A 19,907-nucleotide genomic window follows, 5' to 3' on the forward strand; every position below is an offset into this window, starting at 1 on the left:
AGCAAATGAATCCCATTAGTCACATAACCCTCCCACCCAAAAGAGGGCATACGTTGTTCTCTGAGCATGGAGGGGTTAGTGTTACAGGGAGCTCAGTGCTCAGCTGCTCATTCCTCCTAGGATGGGACTGAGTGCAGCCTGGACTCTGGTCCAGATCTTTGTTCAGTGGTTTGCTTTCACATTACCTTATCTAATGGAGGGCTCATTTGTGTAACTTATGGTTCTACCACTCTGTATTTTCTTAGTGTTTTACTTCTACAAAAGCACATCATAATCATGTAACAGAACAATGGCTGTAGCTTCATCACTAGGGCCTATGATGTCCTTAGCACAGGATCTTAACTGGTGGAGCTGCCTTGGTTCCAATCAGAAAGCAGTTGGTTACCCATATCACAGAGTTGCCACTATTGCACCACTGAGCATTTCTTGCCTGGAAGGCCAATGCCATAGCTGTTGATGACTTTCCTCCTTTAGCGCTGTGTTTAGAGCTCAGCACCATTATTTCTATTTATTTTACATTGATTGTGCTCAGTTTCTGATACTGATGGAGCTTTATACTTAACAGGGCAGTGTCCTGGGCACCCATGAGTTAAGACACAATCTGTGATGATGGGGAGGCTCTATGTCTGTGCTTTGGGGCTTGAGAGAATTATTGGCTGAAAGCAGTAAGAGGACTATCTTCTGAACTGAGTAGTCCTCAAATACTCCCCTGTGATTCAAAAGTCCTTTCTTCCCTATTATTCCCGTTCTTACATTTCAAGCTGCTCCTCTGACAGCAGCAACTGGAGCTAAAAGTGATTTTCCTGTAACAAGGACAGGCTTTCCCAAGGTCATTGCTATTAACTCTTTTATACCCACTGCTGTGTTAGAAGAAAAGCTGGAGCTGATGTGGCGGTATGCCATGGGTAAGGACATAGATTCTGCCATACTCAAATGGAGAATTGATGTCTATGTGTCTAATTTTCCTTTGTTACACCGAGAGTATAGGGTTTCACTCAGTTGTGATTTCTTTCTCATTCTTGATGAGATTTCTATCTAGGTAAGACTGCAGTCACATATGTGGGTCCTAATACTTGAAAACTAACAAGTGCCACACTGTTTGTAAATAGTAACAACGTAAGAGCCATTGGCTCTAATCTTGGAAGTGAATATTCTGTAACTCCTTTGAATGCAAAATTTAAAATACAGTTGAGAGATTAAATTCTATGACCTCTACTAGAAACTCAGGTCATTTTGCCCTGCAGGGTCAAGGTGGAAAGAGAGGGCTGCTCTCCTATGCTATACTTCATGCTTTTGGGCCTTGATGGTCAACTCATTCCTGCACCTTGTGTAGTAAAGTGAGAAGCACTCTAATACAGTCCAATTCTACATCCAGGGTGACCCAGCCTGATAGGCCAGGATCCTCTATGCAGGGTCAACTTTCTCTTAGCAAGGAGTTGTTTCCTAGCCCAAGTCATTCTTGTTTCTTAATGTGACTGTGGACACAAATAATACGGAGGGTTCCTTGGTCTTCTTGGCTTCAAAGTACCTTAGACTAGATCATCTCTAAGCTGCAGAAATTTACCACTCATAGTCTGGAGTCTATCAAGTTCAAGATCAAGGATGCAGTGCTTTGGTGTCTTGGGAGGGTTAGCTCTAAGCCTTCAAAGGCCACAACCGTCTTGCTGTGTCCTTATGTGATAGACTTCTATTGTAAGGCCCTAGTTCTACCCATGGGGGCAGAGACCACTCACTTATTATCCCCTACCTTTTTAGCAATACCGAATTGGAGATCTGATTTTAACAAGATTACTTTCTTCCTCTTTTTTTCTTTTTCTTTCTTTTTTGCAAAAACAAACATTTAGTCCATCGCAGAGATAAAATGTAGATAAGGCCCAGAGAAAAATACAAACAGATGTGGGTTTCTTTGGATGCAAATTTCCATGTCCCCTGCAGAGACTTCATTAAGCATAAATAACAGGAAGAAAAATCCTGAATGTTTACATAGTACAATTTGTAGTCAGTCTTAATATTTTTGGATGGCATTTACTAGCTTGATTGGTTTTATGACCTTTCTCTAGTCAACTATCAATCTGAACATTTATTTGTCAATATTAAAGTATGTAAGCAGGTGACATTCAGATCCTCAGCCACACGGAGCAAAGCTACTTTGATGTTTCCTGTGTCATATAGAATGCTTGTTTTGGGCAGTCGGCAAGGGATGCACCACTGCACAGCAGGCAATGAAACTTCAGATTGCTTTATGGTGACAATCTGTGAAGTTTTACTTGGTTTTGAGGAAACTCTCCTTTAAGATTTTTCAGTTGTAAATGTTATCATATATCATGTCCCAAATTGTACCTAAAATGCGTGGAAGGTGTTATTCTACCATTCCCGATGGCCGACTTTCAACACAGAGCAGGAATTTATTTCAAAATCAAGTGACACGAGCAAGATAGAAAGTTACTAAAGGTACTAATAATAAATGCTGAATAATTTTCAACTTTTAATTACATTTATTGTGTGTATGTGTGTGTATGCATGTCTGTGCATTTGTGTGTTAAGTGAATAGGGAGTATACATGTACCACAGCACGCTTGTGGATGTGAGAAGACAAGTTACAAGAGTTTCATTCTCTCCTTCTGAGGGTTGTGTCCTGGGAGTTAAACATAGGTCATCAAGTTTGAAGCAAGTGTCTTTCCCAGCTAAGTTATCTTGCCTGCTCAGCTTTCCCTTTCATTCTAAATCAACTGAAATATGGGGAAGAGGATGGAGAAAAGTGGGCACACGACTGAGCTAAGAAATTGCGTTTCTCAACACAGGGAGCAATCCTAAACGGAGAACTTCCCATATGCCCTTCAGCTCCATGTATGAATTGAATCCCCTGTGAAAAGTATCACTCAGAAACAAAAGGAGAACAGGTTTTTCCTTAACTGGAAACAACATTCATGTGTTTCCTGAGAGTGGGATGTCTTACTTTTAGCCATGTTGGTGTCAAATGCAAGCTGTTACGTGTACATCAATGATTACTTCATTAGGAAAGCTTGCAGAGGGTGTACCACGTGCCAACAGTTTTGTTAGGACTAGGCACACACCAGTAACAAGACAGAAAAATGGGTCTCAGGGTAACCAACACTACCTGTGCCATTTCTCTCGCACATTTTGTCAGATTTTGGAATAACCATTGTGGTTGTTTTAAAAATTGGTCCCCAAAGGGAGTGGCACTATTGGGAGGTGTGGCCCTGGTGGAGGCAGTGTGTCACTGTGAGGGTGGGCTTTGAGGTCTCATTTGTCAAGCTTCCCTTGGGCGTGACTGTCAGTCGACTTCCTGTTGCCTGCAACATGTAGGACTCTCAGCTCCAGCACCACACCTGCCTGCACAACAACACACTCCCTGCCATGATGATAATGGACTGGATTGTAGAAAGCCACCTCAGTTAAATGTTTTCTTATAAAAGTTGCCATGATCATTGTTTCTATTCACAACAATAAAAACCCAAACTAGGACATCAAGAAATCAGGCTCTTCCATTACTGGTGGAAACAAGAAATTTAACTCTATCCTATCAGCCAGTGATCCTGGAGGCCTGTGGGAAGAAGCATTTGACAGGGTCATCTCCTGGAAGCCTCCTTTCTAGGAACAGTGGCCTCTTGGAATGACCTGTGTCAGGTGCTCCACTTTTGCCTTTGGCTCCTATCCCAGGCAAGGGACCACCAGGTTGGCATCTGCGAGTGGTACTTTCAGGAATGTCATAAATCACTGATTAACTTCGTCTGTGAAGAAAGAAGCCATCAACCCTATGTGTCAGCGAGTGCCTTCTGAATGCTGTTCTGGAGCTGGGCATTGTGGAAGTGCAAGCTTATTGACATCCACCTTCTGTAGAGTAACTGTTAGATCATAACCCCGTGGGCAGAAGGGGCCACAGCAAGGCCATTTGTGAAAAAGAGGGCTGTAGAGGCACAGTTAACTTTCTCCTCAGCAGCAGTGCCAGCTTCCATCAGAAGGTCGTCACCTTTTACATCTGTACTGTTTATTTTGAGGGCTCTTGTGTTTTGTGTGAACCACATCTTTACAGACCTTTGAGAATGTTTCTGATTTTGTGTCTTCTCTGAAAATGAGAAAATACTCAACATCCTCTCCTTCCAAACAAATAGTTCCATAGAAGAAGTCAGAGCTGCCTGTGAAAGTCTCAGTTGTCTTGGCTTGGCTGATCACACTCTTCCACCAGATGGAAACACAGTGCTTCCCTAACATTAACTGTACCCACTCATCCAAACTGTATTCTGACCACGTAACACCCACTAGCACAGGTTCTAACATGTGAGTTACCGCTCTGAGATCCCAACCACAAAGTACCATTTTGTATTCACTGCACTCGGTCTAGGTACAAAAGCTCCCCAAGTGCTCCTGTACACTGCTACACTATATCCTACCATTAAAAAACAGTTTATTACAAACAATGCTGCTATGAACATAGTAGAGCATATACTTTTGTTGTATGATGAGGCCTCTCTTGGGTATATTCTCAAGAGTGGTATTGCTGGGTCCAGGGGTAGGTTGATCCCGAATTTCCTGAGAAACCGCCACACTGCTTTCCAAAGTGGTTGCACAAGTTTGCATTCCCACCAGCAATGGATGAGTGTACCCCTTTCTCCACAACTTCTCCAGCAAAGGCTATCATTGGTGTTTGGCTTTGTGGGAGCCTAGGCAGTTTGGATGCTCACCTTACTAGACCTGGATGGAGGTGGGTGGTCCTTGGACTTCCCACAGGGCAGGGAACCCTGATTGCTCTTTGGGCTGACAAGGGAGGGGGACATGATTGGGGGAGGGGGAGGGAAATGGGAGGAGGTGGTGGGGAAGAGACAGAAATCTTTAATAAATAAATAAGTTAAAAAAATTAACAAAAAAGTTTATTTTTTTAGTTCAAGAAATTTCAAGATGATGTGCAAGATATTCATCAGTATGGCTATAAGATAGGGTCATTTCAGGTTCCCTCTCCTCAGTTGCCCAAGGTACTATCTGGGGACATCTCCCTGGACACCTGCGAGCCCCTCTAGAGTCAAGTCTCTTGCTAACCCTAAGGTGGCTCCCTTAATTAGGATATATATTTCTCTGCTCCCGCGTCCACCCTTCCTTTATCCCAACCATCCCATTCCCCTTCTCACGTTTCTTATCCCAATTCCCCTTAGCCCCATGCCACCTCACCCCCAAGTTCCCAGTTTTTGCCCGGCAATCTTGTCTACTTCCCATATCCAGGCAGATGACTATATGTTTTTCTTTGGGTTCACCTTCTTTTTAGCTTCTCTAGGATCACAAATTATATGCTCAATGTCCTTTATTTATGGCTAGAAACCAATTATGGGTGAGTACATCCCATGTTCATCTTTTTGGGTCTGGAATACCTCACTCAGGATAGTGTTTTCTATTTCCATCCATTTGCATGCAAAATTCACGAAGTCATTGTTTTTTACCGCTGAGTAATACTCTAATATGTATATATTTCACACTTTCTTCATCTTGCATATCATCTTAGAACCTTCATCTGGCGATGGATCGAGATAGAGACCCAAACAGGAGCACCGGACTGAGCTCTTAAGATCCAAATAAGGAGCAGAACGAGGGAGAACATGAGCAAGGAAGTCAGGACCATGAGGGGTGCACCCACCCACTGTGACAGTGGGACTGATCTATTGGGAGCTCACCAAGGCCAGAGGGACTGGGACTGAATAAGCATGGGATGAAACCGAACTTTCTGAACATGACGAACAATGAAGGCTGATGAGAAGCCAAGGACAATGGCACTAGGTTTCGTTCCTAATACATGAACTGGCTTTGTGGGAGCCTAGCCTGTTTGGATGCTCACCCTCCTGGACCTGGATAGAAGTGGGAGGACCTTGGACTTCCCGCAGGGCAGGGAATCAGGACTGCTCTTCATTCTCGAGAGGGAGGGGGAATGGAGTGGAGGGGAAGGGAAGAGGGAGAGGGGAGTGGAGGGAGGGGGAGAGGGGGAGTGGGAGGAGGGTCAATGTGTGGGAGGAGGGGGAGGGAAATGGGAAATGGGGAGGAGGTGGAAATTTTTTTTTCAACAACTTAAAAAAATAAACAAAAGAAATAAAGAAAAAAAGAAATTTCAAAAGCAGGTCTTTCCTACTGTCTAAAAACATCCCCCCCCCTTTTTTTCCCCTCTTCTGTATCTCCACAGATGTTGCATCAAGTCATGCCTTTGTACAAAATTGGAACTGGAATGTTTTCCTTGTGAGAAAAAACAACTCAAGAGACAATGTCCTTGCTATTTTCCAGTAATTCTCAGGGTACTACTACTGACCTCTAGGGTGTCTCTTTCTGTGTTACTGTTCTTCTCCTTCCTTTTTTTTTTTTTGTTTTTTGTTTGTTTGTTTGTTTTTCAAGGCAGGATTTCTCTGTAGCTTTGGGCCTATCCTGGAACTAGTTCTTGTAGAACAGGCTGGCCTTGAACTCACAGAGATACACCTGCCTCTGCCTCCCGAGAGCTGGGATTACATACTTCTCTTAAGAAAGCAAGTACCAAGTACTAGGACCCAGACAGCCATAATAAGGGGAGCCTCATGCTTTACTAAGAACTCTCAGTTGTACTGAATATTATCTTCATTGTTCTCAAAATGCAAAGCCATGGTGACCAGCTGATAAATGGGAAGGATGGAGGAAATGATCTTTGTTCATGTACTTCTTCTAAACGGAGAAGTAATCAAAGCTTTGAGTGAGCACTTCAGATCCAGCTCCTTTAAACGCCTGCTACAGATTCACTCTCAGGAACGTTGCCACCTGGCTGTTTCTACTCTGGAGTCCACTGAATGAAGGTTCTGCAGTTTCAGCACGAAGGCAACCCAGTTGCCACCACTACACACCTCAATTATTTTCCTCACTCATTAGACATAACTCACTATCTTCGCTTTTCCTTGTCTATGAATCATGTCCCCTGCACTGAATTAGTGCAAAACGAAGGCAGATAACAGTAAACAATCATTCATAGAAAAAGTCTTAGAGCTGGGCCTCCTTGAGGGAAAGAAACCCTACTAATCTCCAGATATCTCCGTTACATGTTCAGGTGACACCATGGCATCTGGTACATAATTCTTAGGTAGGGAAGAATCATGCTATGTCAGAAGGGGAGTTTCTTGAGGATCTTTAGCAGAGTCCCATGAGGACACAGAGGGACCCATCAGGATGTAGGTCACACATTAATCATAAGAATTTCCCTGAGTGCTGGTCAGACACCAGCTGTGGAGCTTCATTTCTCCTAGATTAGCAGTGAAGCCATGCCAATCCCAGACGAGAAAGCCTGGGAGCAGGGAGAAGCGATTCCAGTTTACCTAAGTTTGAAACCCTATGTTCAGATGGACTGAATGAGGAACTAAGTGCAAACATGGCCCCTGGATTACCATGAGCTACCGGAACAAGGGGGAAGATGGTCTGTATAGGCCTGTGATTGCACCCAGGTTCCCCCATCTCCACGTGTCCTTTCCATTCACATCCTTCCTTGAAAAGTGATCCTATTGCCTGGCTCTGTCATGAATAGCAACTTTCCCAGGGTATTTAAGTCTCCTGCATCTTTGGGAAGCAGCATGGTGACTCTATTGAGTGTCCCTGACTTGTCAATACCTTTCTCAAGAACTACACTCCCTGCACTGTTGATGGAGTGGGCTATATTTCTTTAACCCAGTCTGAGAAATGAGATGTTTTCCCTGAGAATATGTGGACTGAAGACTCCACGTGGGTTTTGTTGAACACTAGATAGAAGCTATCTAGAAATGCTTTAAAGGGGGACACGGATGCAGTTTAAGGCCAGACTTTGGGTCCTTCAAAGCTCTATATAGCCTCACTGAATCTAAGGAAGACAAAGAGGACTCTACTCACTTCAAGAAGCCCTCACTATAACACTGTCCTGAGGAAAGGGTGTAGCAGGCTTAATCAGGTGATCTCAGCAGTCAGCCATGCTGGAGTAAAAACTTTCTGGACTGATGAACTTGTCTGTACAAAGGCAAAGAATTGGGAGAGAAAGACGGATTCACACTGACCACCCTAGTATAGGATTATTAATATATTATAATTATATAAATACATGTATCACTGATGGGGGAGTGTCATATATCAATCTGTTGATTTCATTGGTTAAGCAATAAAGAAACTGCTTGGCCCTCATAGGTTAAAACATAAGTGGGAGGAGTAAACAGAACAGAAGGCTGGGAGAAAGAAGCTGAGTCAGGAGTCGCCATGATTCTCCCACTCCAGACAGACACAGGTTAAGATCATTCCTGGTAAGCCAGCTCGTGGGCTACAGCAGATTATTAGAAATGGGCTAGTCCAGGTGCGAGAGCTAGCCTAGAAGAGGCTAGATAGAAATGGGCCAAGCGGTGTTTAAAAGAATACAGTTTCCGTGTAATTATTTCAGGGCATAAGCTAAAGCTAGCAGGGTGGCGGGACACAGCCCGCCGGTCCGTATTTCAACATATCACAATAATATAAATGGTGTTATTATTGCATCCTATGAATCAGTATAAAACCTTCACAATATATTCTGATTAGGTTATCTCTCTTTATCATTTCAGAAAAGTAAAACATAATTTAACCAAATGGCATCTGGTTTCCTATAATTCCAAGTCTTAATCCAGATATTATGTAGCACTTCACAGGGAAGCCGTGCAAACATGGAACTTTTCCCTTTTAACCTCCTGAAGCTCTGGATGCAGGTGAACCTGACTGTCAGGAGGGTGAGAAGGGGTGAAGACATGACCTGATCATCACCGTGTTACCATGGATACAGAGAGGAAGATGCTATGATAAGGGAGCCCTTAGCATTCTGTCATCTCCTGCAGTCCCATGGAAGGGACATTCTTACCTCTAAGTACCGGGAAAACTGCTCTGGGGAGCTTACACAGCTTTCTAAGCTGATGACATTGTGAAGAGGAGGGGGAGAGGTACTGGCTGACCTTTGGGTGTGCAGTGAAGCCATGCCGAGGCCCAGGGAGAGTATAACAGATTTTTGAACTCATTGGTTTTGAAGACTCCATCTGCTACCTGCCCTGGCAATGTCAGGGTATGTTGGATACAGCGGTGAGTAGACAGCCAGGTCTCTGCGGTTATCGGGGTTCATTTCTAACCTAGTCCCTTGGTTCCTAGCAGCATGGAGTTTCTGTCAGGCCAACCTCTTACACACGAAATCCCAACATATGCTCACTCTTATTCACTCTACCCTGTGGTCCATACATACATGTACACACACACACACTAAGAAGCCTAGGATTAAGCAGGTCTTGGTTTAGGAGAGCATAATAGCAGGTTATCTTTACAGCAGAGTTAAAGGAGAAAGGAAGCAGACCTTAAATCTATACACCTGAACCAGGTAGTAGTGGTACATGTCTTCAGTCCCAGCATCTGGGAGGCACAGGCAGGTGGGTCTCTGAGTTTGAGGCTAACCTGGTAAATAGAGTGGATTCCAGGTCTACCAGGGATACACAGAAAAACCATGTCTTGAAATAAAAGCAAAACAAAAAAATCTGTAATCCATGTCCAGTCAAGTATTGAGTGAGCCACTCTTCCGACCTGGGATGATGCTCACTGGTGCTCCTAGCTGTCACTAAGAAAAATATCATGGGTGATATTTCCTTATGTTATAGAGTCTTATGAGAGCACACAGTATCCCACCAGAATACGACACACAATAATGAGAACTTTACTAAGCACTGGCCAGGTGCCAGCCATGGAGCTGCATTTCTCACAGATTAACTTGACCTGTGCTGGGGATATAGCTCAGTGTCTAGAGTGCTTGCTCAGAAATGAACATACCTAGGTTCGATCCCCAGCACTGTGTAAAATGGTTTTGGTGGTGTGCACCTATATTCTTAGCACCTATGATGTACAAGGGGATTAGTAGCTCAAGGTCATCCTTGACTGTGTAACAAGCTCAAAGCAAGCCTTGGCTATGTGAATCCCACCTCAATTCTCCCACCCCTTCAAAACTTGAATATTTACAATGATTTTTACAGATAGGAAGTTACGGCAATTTTATAGATAAGAAAAACCAAAGGTGAAGAACAACTGACCAGCACATGGCTGCACAGCAGTGTGAATCTAGGTCCATCTAAGTCCAGCACACATCCTTCCCAGACCTGCCCTGTGACGCCTGTGACCTGCCCTATGACGGTGGCTGACAGAGAACAGTTCATCTTCCACCTTCTTTAATCTCATCTGGTACCATTGCCCTAATTTTGCCAGCTACATGTTTATTTTTAAAAGGGAAGGCAGCATTGCCCCTCTGGAGATGGATCACAGAGTTCAAGACATGACTTCAAAGACAGGCAGGAGACCACAGGGAATGAGCAGCCTTACTTGCCTTTCATATTGGGGACATAGGCATTTCATTTCCTTAGTTCCGCTGCAACCATTGAGAAACGACCATTGTGTTTGCTGAAGTAATTCCAGCCACTGTAGAAATGACTCCCAGCTTTCATTACTTTAACCCTCAAGATGCTTATTTCTCAGTTACATAACCGTCGAATACAGGCTTGCAAAACGCTGAGAGCTAAGGGTTTACGGAGCTCCTCCCGGGGACGTGAGTTGCACAGCCTTCTTCCCTCTGAAGTGGAGGGCAGCTCTGTGGTGCCTCCTCTCCCACACCTGACATGCCACACCCCACCAAGGGTTACTGTCTGCCAAGGCCACCGAGAAAGTCCTGCTTGGGTCAGGACTCATCTCTCATCCCCTGTGGACCTTATTCCTCTCCCAATCTCTGTCACAGAGCTTTGACATTTCTGACTGCAAAGAAGAATTTAAGTCAGAAGTGACTTCCAAGGGTACAAGAAGTAGACTACAGCGGTTCTCACTGACACTTACCAGTTATCCCTGGGCAATTTACTAAGTCCGTATATGGGTTCCTCTGAGAATTCCACCAGGAGCTGAGGAAATGAGGCATAGGTCCCCTGGCTCTTTCTCAAGCGGCTCACAGGTCTTGAGGTCTCCCTTAGGGATTAATTTTGATGCCGGAAAAGAGAGGTTTAGCTTCTGTGGCCCAGGGGCAGAGATATACTCAGGAACCTGAAAATCAGGGGATCCTAGTCTATCACGGCATATAACTATTCCCTGTGATGCTTGGAGTCTCTTTCATGCAGCATTCCTGCAGAGGCGGCGGCCCTTGTTTGCAGGCCTGGGCTGGAGCAGAGGCTGCAGGCCTGGGCTGGAGCAGAGGCGGCGGCCCTTGTTTGTAGGCCTGGGCTGGAGCAGAGGCGGCGGCCCTTGTTTGCAGGCCTGGGCTGGAGCCCCTCTTCCTCGCAGGTCGCCCGTGAGTTTACTCCATCACATTCATGTGACTGTCAAGGGCAGAGAGACCTCTCAGGGTGTGTATGTGGGGAGAAGCTGCCTACACTGGGAGAACAGAGGAAAATTCTCTGCCTGGAACCCACACGCCCTTGGCCAGTGGCCTCTGCCTGTTTCCTGGTGCTCCCATTCCCAGCAGCTCTAGTCTCCTGCAAGCTCAAGGAGCACCTCTCTTACGTGCTCTGCTCTTTCTATGAAGGACAAAGCTTATGGCTATGCACTTTCATGACTCACATTCATCTCCTCTCTTGGGCCAGTGCGATGGCAAGTGGGCTAAGGTTCTTGGTTCCAAGTTTGACGACCTGAGCTCCATCTGTAGGACACACTTGGTGGAAGAAACAAAGCAACTCCCCATAGCTGGGCTCTGGTTTTTACACACATGCCTTTGCATGGGCACCGCCAATAAGCCAATGAGTAAATAAATTTAGTTTTCAAAAGACACTTCTGTGTGGCAGTGTCTGTAAGAGCTAAGAAGGAAGTGGCCTCTCGCTCATGTGTGTGTTTCACGTGTCTACATGGCATGGAATCCTCAGAAATGCTCACAATTCCGTTTAGGAGAACGCCCAAATAACTTTGTCAATAAAGAAGGATAAGCAGAAGAGGAAATGAAAAGGGACAGGGAAGGAAGTGGGTGAGGGAAAAGTGGCAGGATGGTGGCCAGTATGCATTTTCTCTTTTATGGAAAATAAAGCCCAACTTCTTAGATAGGCACATAATAAAAAGAATACATTTATTATGCTCCTCTGAAATTGGACATGTCCAAAGCCCTGTGACTAAATCGCACACGAGAAGCAATGTCTTCGGAGATCTCAAAGAGAATCCGGTAAGAGGAACTGTGTGTTCTTTCGACCCTTGCCTTGGTCCATATTTTTGTGACATGAAAGACAAAATGTTTTTGAATTTAGCAGCCACATTGCATAATGAGGTAATTTCTGGGGCAGTTAACAAGAAAGATCAGAGAAGTCTAGGAGTCTGTTGACCATGGTGCTGCCCCTACACTGTCTTCCTTTGGACTTGGTATATGTAAGGAAGAGAGACGTATCCTTTCTACACATTGCTGTTTTGTTCTTTGTTATTTTTATTAAATAAACCTGAACCCGATGTCAACCAATAGAAGACTCACAGAGATAGTCCTAAATCTGAGGATTCCCTTTCTGTCTCATGCAGATGCACTCCAAAAGTCAGTCCAAAGCTGTAGCATGGAGTCAGAAAATCCTGGCCCTTTTTTTTTAAATTATTTTTTTTAAAAATTTATTTATTTATTAAGGATTTCTGCCTCCTCCCCACCACCGCCTCCCATTTCCCTCCCCCTTCCCCATCAAGTCCCCCTCCCTCATCAGCTCGAAGAGCAATCAGGGTTCCCTGACCTGTGGGAAGTCCAAGGACCGCCCACCTCCATCTAGGTTTAGTAAGGTAAGCATCCAAACTGCCTAGGCTCCCCCAAAGCCAGTACGTGCAGTAGGATCAAAAACCCATTGCCATTGTTCTTGAGTTCTCAGTAGACCTCATTGTCCACTATGTTCAGCAAGTCCGGTTTTAAATCCTGGTCCTTTTAAAAGACAATAAAAATCCAAAAAAAAAAAAAATGGAGTACAGACCTAAACAGAGAACTCTCAACAGAGGAATCTAAAATAGCTGAAAGACACTTAAGGAAATGCTCAACATCCTTAGTCATCAGAGAAATGCAAATCAAAACAACTCTGAGATTCCATCTTACACCTGTAAGAATGGCCAAGATCAAGCCTAGGTAGTTTGGATGCTCACCATACTAAACCTGGATGGAGGTGGGTGGTCCTTGGACTTCCCACAGGGCAGGGAAACCTGATTGCTCTTTGGGCTGACGAGGGAGGGGGATTTGACCGGGAGAGGAGGAGGGAAATGGGAGGCGGTGGTGGGGAGGAGGCAGAAATCTTTAATAAATAAATAAATTTTAAAAAAAGAATGGCCAAGATAAAAAACACTGATGACAACTTATGCAAAAGAGGTTGTGGGGTAAAGGGAACACTTCTGCATTGCTGGTGGGAATGCAAGCTGGTACAACCCCTTTGGATGTCAGTGTGGTGATTTCTCAGAAAATTAGGAAACAACTTTCCTCAAGACCCAGCAATACCACTTTTGGGTATATATCCAGAGGATGCTCAATTGTGTCACAAGGACATATGCTCAACTATGTTCATAGCAGCATTGTTTGCCATAGCCAAAACCTGGAAACAACCTAAATGCCCTTCAACTGAAGAATGGATAAGGAAAATGCATATTTACACAATGGAGTACTACACAGCAGAAAAAATAACAACATCTTGAATTTTGTAGGCAAATGGATAGAGCTAGAAAACATCATTTTGAGTGAGGTAACCCAGACCCAGAAAGACAATTATAACATGTACTCAGTCATAAGTAACTTTTAAACATAAAGCAAAGAAAGACAGCACACAAATCACAATCCCAGAGAACCTAGACAACAATGAAGACCCTAAGAGAGACATACATGCATCTAATCTACATGGGAAGTAGAAAAAGTCAAGATCTCCTGAATAAATTTGGAGCATGGTGACCTTGGGAGAGGGTTGAAGGGGACGGGATAGGAAGGAAGGGGAGCAGAGAAAAATGAAGAACTCACTAAAAATCAATTTTAAAAAGACAATAAAAATGAGGGATGATCCTTGACCCAAACACCCTAGGCTGGTGGGAAGATTATACTGAACCTCAGGTTTCTGTAGTGGCATTTCAATTGTATTAATAAATAAAGCTTGCCTGAAGATCTGAGAGTAAAAAAAAAGGCTGGTTGGATATGCTAGGCCTGTAGGCCGAAGATGCATGCCCCAATCTTGCAGAGGAACTTTGGGTGATTGTCCAGGCAGCTAGCTGTATCTGTCATTGACATTTTTTTGGAAGTCGTTTGCTTGCACTTCCTGCTTACTCAGTTAATATTATTTCCTTCTTGGGTCTTTGAGGGATTTGAAGACTAGATAGTTATAGATTTCCTTGTTTACCTGATGCAGAAAGGAAGTTATGATAGAAAGTAAATTAGGTACAAGACTTTAGACTCACCAAGATAGGATAGATATGGAGTATTTTCTCTGAATTTGTCAAATGAAAATGAACATTGTTGATATATTTATTGCCTGTATACATCGTACACAGTTATTGCACTTATTGTATACAGTTTTCTTATATTAGATATAGCCTTCTTTCTATTTTAGGCAAAAGGAGAAATGTAGTGGCATTTCAAATGTATTTTAATAAATAAAGCTTGCCTGGTGATTGGGATAGTAAAATAGCTACATTGGTCAGCCTTACAGGCCAGGAAACAATGATATACACCTTGAATTCCAGCAGCCACACTAGTTTGCCAAAGAAATCGGCGGTACATGTCTTTAATCCCAGTGGTGCATGACTTTAATCCCAGTCCTAGGGAGGATTATAAAACGGGAGGAGACAGCTCTCAGACACAATCTCATTCTGCAATTCTTGGAGGCAGGATCACCATTTCGGACTGCCGCCAAGGTAAGAACCAGTGGTTGGCTGCTTTGCTTTTTGAGTCTTTAGGTTGAATGCTGATTTCTCTCACTGAGTTTTTATTAATTGTGTTTCAGATTTCATGCAAGTTCCAACAGTGCTGGGAAATGTCACCAGGGACTGTGCTAGTGACAAAAGAGCCTGGCACATTTATGCTGTCAACAGCTTTACACTTCGGCAGCAAAGCATGCAATCCACAGAGTGGAGCTTGTTTGGGTAGGTCTTACCTCCATCAGAGAGTGCCAGTGTGCAATAGGCTTCCGAGGATATGATAGCATCTCACTCCAGTGCTCTCTGCCCAGCCGCTCAGCTTCGTTGCCTACTTGACACACGCCGATGACCTCATTATGACCTACACTGTGAAAATGGGCCACAATAGTTTTTTCTTAAAATTTTGGTATGCAGAAGTAAAAGCAACAACTCAAATGAGTGGAAGAAATTCAAAAGTAGTGGGCTATTTTTTTTTTTAAATTCTCTAATTTAAAACTTCAGTCTAGGCTGAACAGCAGATAAACCTAGGGTTCAAGACTGTATCCAACTTTCCCCACACTGACATGGGTTCATTTGGTTCTGAGAACCTTTGTCCAAAGAACTCCCTGATGTGTGGTAATGATATCACTTCTGGGGCTGGAGGCTAAGCTGGCTTCCAGAGACACCGAATGGAAAGGAAGCCCTTAGGAAGGAGAATGATGTAACTCCCACTCCAGTTTCCATAAGAGGCAACCAAAGATGCAGCGAGGAGCACAGAGGGGAGGGTCTTCTTGCTCCTTCCTTCATTAGGGACCACCACTGTCATCTTCTCCACATTTTTCTTTTTTTCTACTCTTGGCTTTGGTTCTTTGAGCCAACTTGAGTTCTCAACTGTGGAAGACACCCAGCTCCTTTAACTTAGGGCTAACAGTTTGAAGCTTTTTGTGAGCAGGTCTTGCTTTTTGTCATTTTACTTTTTCCTTAGTAAAAAAATAAAAAATAGTCCCTTGAAAAAATTGAAAGTATGTGGCCCATTTTTCGACTCTTGGGATAATCTCTTTGTCCTCCCAACAAAGAAGAGTGGCTTCTATTCTGTTCGTGTGGGGAGAAGGAGAAGAGATAAGGATTGTTTGGGATATTTAAGTCTATGCTCATTAAAATCAAATGCATGCAGAGACCCTGTGGAAACTGCCGTGGATTTTTCCAGGCCAGATTTATGAGTTTACTGATAATTAAATTAAGGCAGAAATCACATAATCAGATTTGTTGATGCAGGAACCTTGGCAATAGCTTGGGAAATACCAGCCTAGCTTCCAAGCTGGTGGGCAGCATCCCCTCCTGGGACCTGGCACTATGGTGTTGTGTGTGTCCAGAGAAGACAGGACAAGATCTATGCCCAGCATGGGCTGTTGTACTCATGGGCAACTGTGTCCCAAGACAAGGCATGTTTCTTGTAGGATCTACTGGAAAAGCACTGAGATCACTGATGCCGCTGTGCTAACATTTCAGAGGTAGATGGAAAAATTTTTAGCTACAAGCAATATTTGTGAGATTATATTAGAAGCCAGACTGATTTTTTTCTTTTATAATTGTGCCCAGACCACGTGGGAGGTTTCTAATTAAAAAGAGACTTTGCATTTCAGTCTAATGACTGGTTTAACATGTATAATTCCCTGTTGGTACTTCCTTTGCATATTAAAATGTCTGTTTTTCAAATCTATCCTTTAAATACACAATTGGCTACAATGCAGGCTATAAATATCTTTTCTGTGCTGTATTAATTAAAAAGTCTAGCATCTTATACATTTTAATGTACCCTGTCATCTATACTGATCCTAGCATTTTCAAGAGAACATTTCTGTGTTTGCTTTCAGACTTAAGTGGATGGAAATGATCTTTATTAAACACAGTGCAAGGAGGGAAAAAAAAGACTGAAGTTATATATTTAGAAACATTGGTGGCGCGGCTAAAGTAATCATTTTGTGTTTTGGATAGAAGCTTTCCACTAAAGGAGTCAGGCTGCTCAATGGAAAACAAGACTTATGGGACCACAGTTTGACACACAGAGATATTAAGACGTAAGCAGAAAGGGGAATGGAAAGAAGTGGGACATGGCAGGGTGGAAAAGAAGAAAGATAAGAAACGGGGAGTGAGGGGCGAAGATGTTGGAAGTACTGTAGTGGGAGGACAGCATGGTGTGGACAGTGTGACTCCCTGTCAGCCTGTCCTCTACATGCTGTCCCTGTGGTCACTGTGTCCTGGAACCCCACCTCGCATAACGGCTGCTCCCTAATTTGCTCTTTCTGCCCAGAGATTGTGTGTGCACGCACGGGCACACACACACACAGGGTTGGGGGAGGGAGGGAGGGAGGGAGAGAGAGAGCTCCTGGCATCTCACCGGTCATAGTCCATGACAGCTATGGACAAGTGAATCTGATCGATGCTTTCAGGAGGGACATCAAAGACTATGGCTTCATTGTAAACGGGATTAAGCGTGTTCCTCTTGGTCGATGTTTTCCTTTTCTTCAGTCGCCGGCCGTCACACATCAGTGAGACTTTCACGTATGGATCTGCACAGGCATGAGAACAGGGCACTGTGAGGACAAATGCAGATGCTGGGCATGCATGACCAAAAGGGAAAACTTTCTTCCTCTGTCTGGAGACTAGATTGGGGGATTTTAATTCATGTGATTTGTGATGTGGGTAGCAACTACTTAGAATAATTAAGTTATTCTGTCAAGAAAAAACACAGGACACTGTCTCCTCAAAATTCATGAAATTTAAAAATAGGGTGAAAACATCTGTTGCCAAATTATAAAATATTCCAACCAGAATTCAGGACCCGCCTGCCTGTGAAAGGAAAAGAGAAACAGATATTTCCCAGGAGTGGGAGACAGGACTCAGCGCCCCAACTCTGGGCTACCCATGGAGATCTTTGCTTAAAGAATGGGCCTCTAAGAAGGAGAATGAGTCTAGCTTTATGAGCTTTATGGGGCAGTCTTTAAGGGTGGATGGCCTTACGTACTGGGAGCTCCTGCAAGTCTGTTTGCAAAGGGAGTCGCTATTCACTAATCAGTAAGAGAAGACAGAAGACTGCTCATAGAATGACCATGGCAGAGTGACAGGTGAGCAGGCTGACACAAACAGCTTGGAGGATAGAACATAGAACGTGTCAACATCTTGGAGTAAAACCAGTCAGTAACAACCTTGCCATGCAAGTCTAAGACTTGAGTAACATACTGTCTTCCATTTACACATCTGGGCATGGTGGGTAGCATGCACTTGTAATTCCAGTGTAAGGGAAGTGGAGACAAGAGAATCCTTGGTGTTTGCTGCCCAGTCATGATCTAACCAGTGAGCCCAGGTCTCAATGAGAGAACCTTTCTTAAAAACCAAAGTCAAGGATGACATTTACTCTAAGGTGTTGTTATAGTTTATGTTCTATACTCTAGGCTGTTTCTAGGAAAGGAAAAAAAAATGATATAGCTCCTCTGGCTTAAAGTACCTTCTGGAAGGGGTGAGTTCTCGGGGTAGCATGTGATTAGGCAGAGAGATACAGAAATCCCGTTTGAGCTGGAGAGTAGGGATGGACTAGGGGGGAAATAACTCCTTGGGAGTGATATAAGAGATTGACCTCTGCTCTTTATATGTACATGCATACACACACACACACACACACACACACACACACACCCCAGCAACAACAAATGAATACACACATTTTAGGCTCTTTGAGTCCAGCCAGTCTGTGTAGCAGTGGTCTGTGCCTTAGTGACCACTTGGCCAAGACTGGTATGAATATGCCCAGCGTGAGCTGCACATTGAGACATCTTGAGTCAGGGCTCACAATTTAAAGGCACATGCCTGGTTCACTGAAAAGAAATTCCAAGCTATAGTTCACTTTTATAAGTAGTCAGAATTGTCTCCAGTTTTCAATGAGCCCAAGATAGTGAAGTCTGAGAAAAGGCCTAACTTGGTAGACCACCTCAGAATATGCAAACTGTGGGTTGAGTCCCAAATGCGGTTAGTAAAAGACTCAAGATTCAGCTCACATGATGTAGCATCTTAATATACCACATCTTATATATATTAACACGGTTCATCATACAACAACTCAACAGGGGCAAATCTTACTCTCACTTTACAGATGGGAATTTGAAGCCTAGAGTGGCTAGGTGACTGGTCCAAGGTCACACAGCACTTAGAGGTGGCAGGAATGTGGTTAAACCTGGCAACTTGGTTCCAGACCCAAGGTACCATAATAGCAACATCATAGTGTACTGAATGAGAGCTAGATGAGGAAGTGAAGAAAGTCCCACCTGATGCTCCTGTTATGTCCATTGCCTTTAAGTTCCTTGCTTTGATCACGGTGATGGTCAGCCTGCCAGCCGTTGGAAGATAGCAGAGTGAGAACATAAGCTCTCCCAGATCCACATTGTCCTGTTCAGAAAGCACAGAGCGATGCATTAGAAACCGTCCTCAGCCCATGTGCAGGAGGCTCAGCAGCAGGCAGGTCAGAAAGGCCACTCTCTGCTCCTCTTGGTCAGCTCTGAGGTCCTAATGTCACACACAAACTCCACCCCTCTGCTGGGATAGCACAACTCATATTTAAGACGGCAGAGCTGAAGACCCTGTCTGTAGGAAGCCGCCACACACCCAGCTCACATGTCCAGCCTCACACAGGTTCCCATAGTCCAGAGCACAGCATTCTCAGAGTGCCCCCCACGTCGCCCTATTCACATGGCTGCTGCAATCCAGAGAGAGCTCTCAGCACCAAGCCATGCAAAGAGAAGCCTAACAGGGCTTCACCCTAGCAGAACTCAGACATTCGGCCTGTAACCCCACTCATTTTCCTGTGATCTTTCCAGCAGGGCTTCACTGTGGCCCATATGCTTGCCCATCTACACAGAGAGGTCAAATGAGCCACAGTATCCCACCCCCCACCCTCCGGATAACCCGGTCAGTCTCTTCCACACTCTACACTGCCATTTGCACCCTTAGTATTGCAAACAACCTCTGCAGATCAGTAACATGTGGTTCCATCAGATCATGGAATCCTCTAGCTCCTCATCAACTCTGGACAAGGATAT

The 19,907-nt window shown here is 44.1% G+C and overlaps 1 protein-coding gene across 1 annotated transcript in view; it reads right to left on the minus strand.

The window, feature by feature from the left end:
* Window positions 1-19,907, minus strand: part of Syt9 (synaptotagmin 9) — a 169,128-nt gene that overhangs the window by 33,196 nt on the left and 116,025 nt on the right. The window contains exons 4-6 of the mRNA XM_041667247.1: window positions 19,137-19,257; window positions 17,216-17,387; window positions 15,075-15,204 (exon numbers count right to left, since the gene is read on the minus strand). Of these exons, the coding sequence (XP_041523181.1) occupies window positions 15,075-15,204; window positions 17,216-17,387; window positions 19,137-19,257 (423 nt within the window). The remainder of the gene's footprint in view (window positions 1-15,074; window positions 15,205-17,215; window positions 17,388-19,136; window positions 19,258-19,907) is intronic.

The sequence above is a fragment of the Microtus oregoni genome, unplaced genomic scaffold (assembly GCF_018167655.1).
Source record: "Microtus oregoni isolate MIOR12 unplaced genomic scaffold, Mior012 000016F_ref0000370, whole genome shotgun sequence".
In the NCBI taxonomy this organism is placed as follows: Eukaryota; Metazoa; Chordata; class Mammalia; order Rodentia; family Cricetidae; genus Microtus; species Microtus oregoni.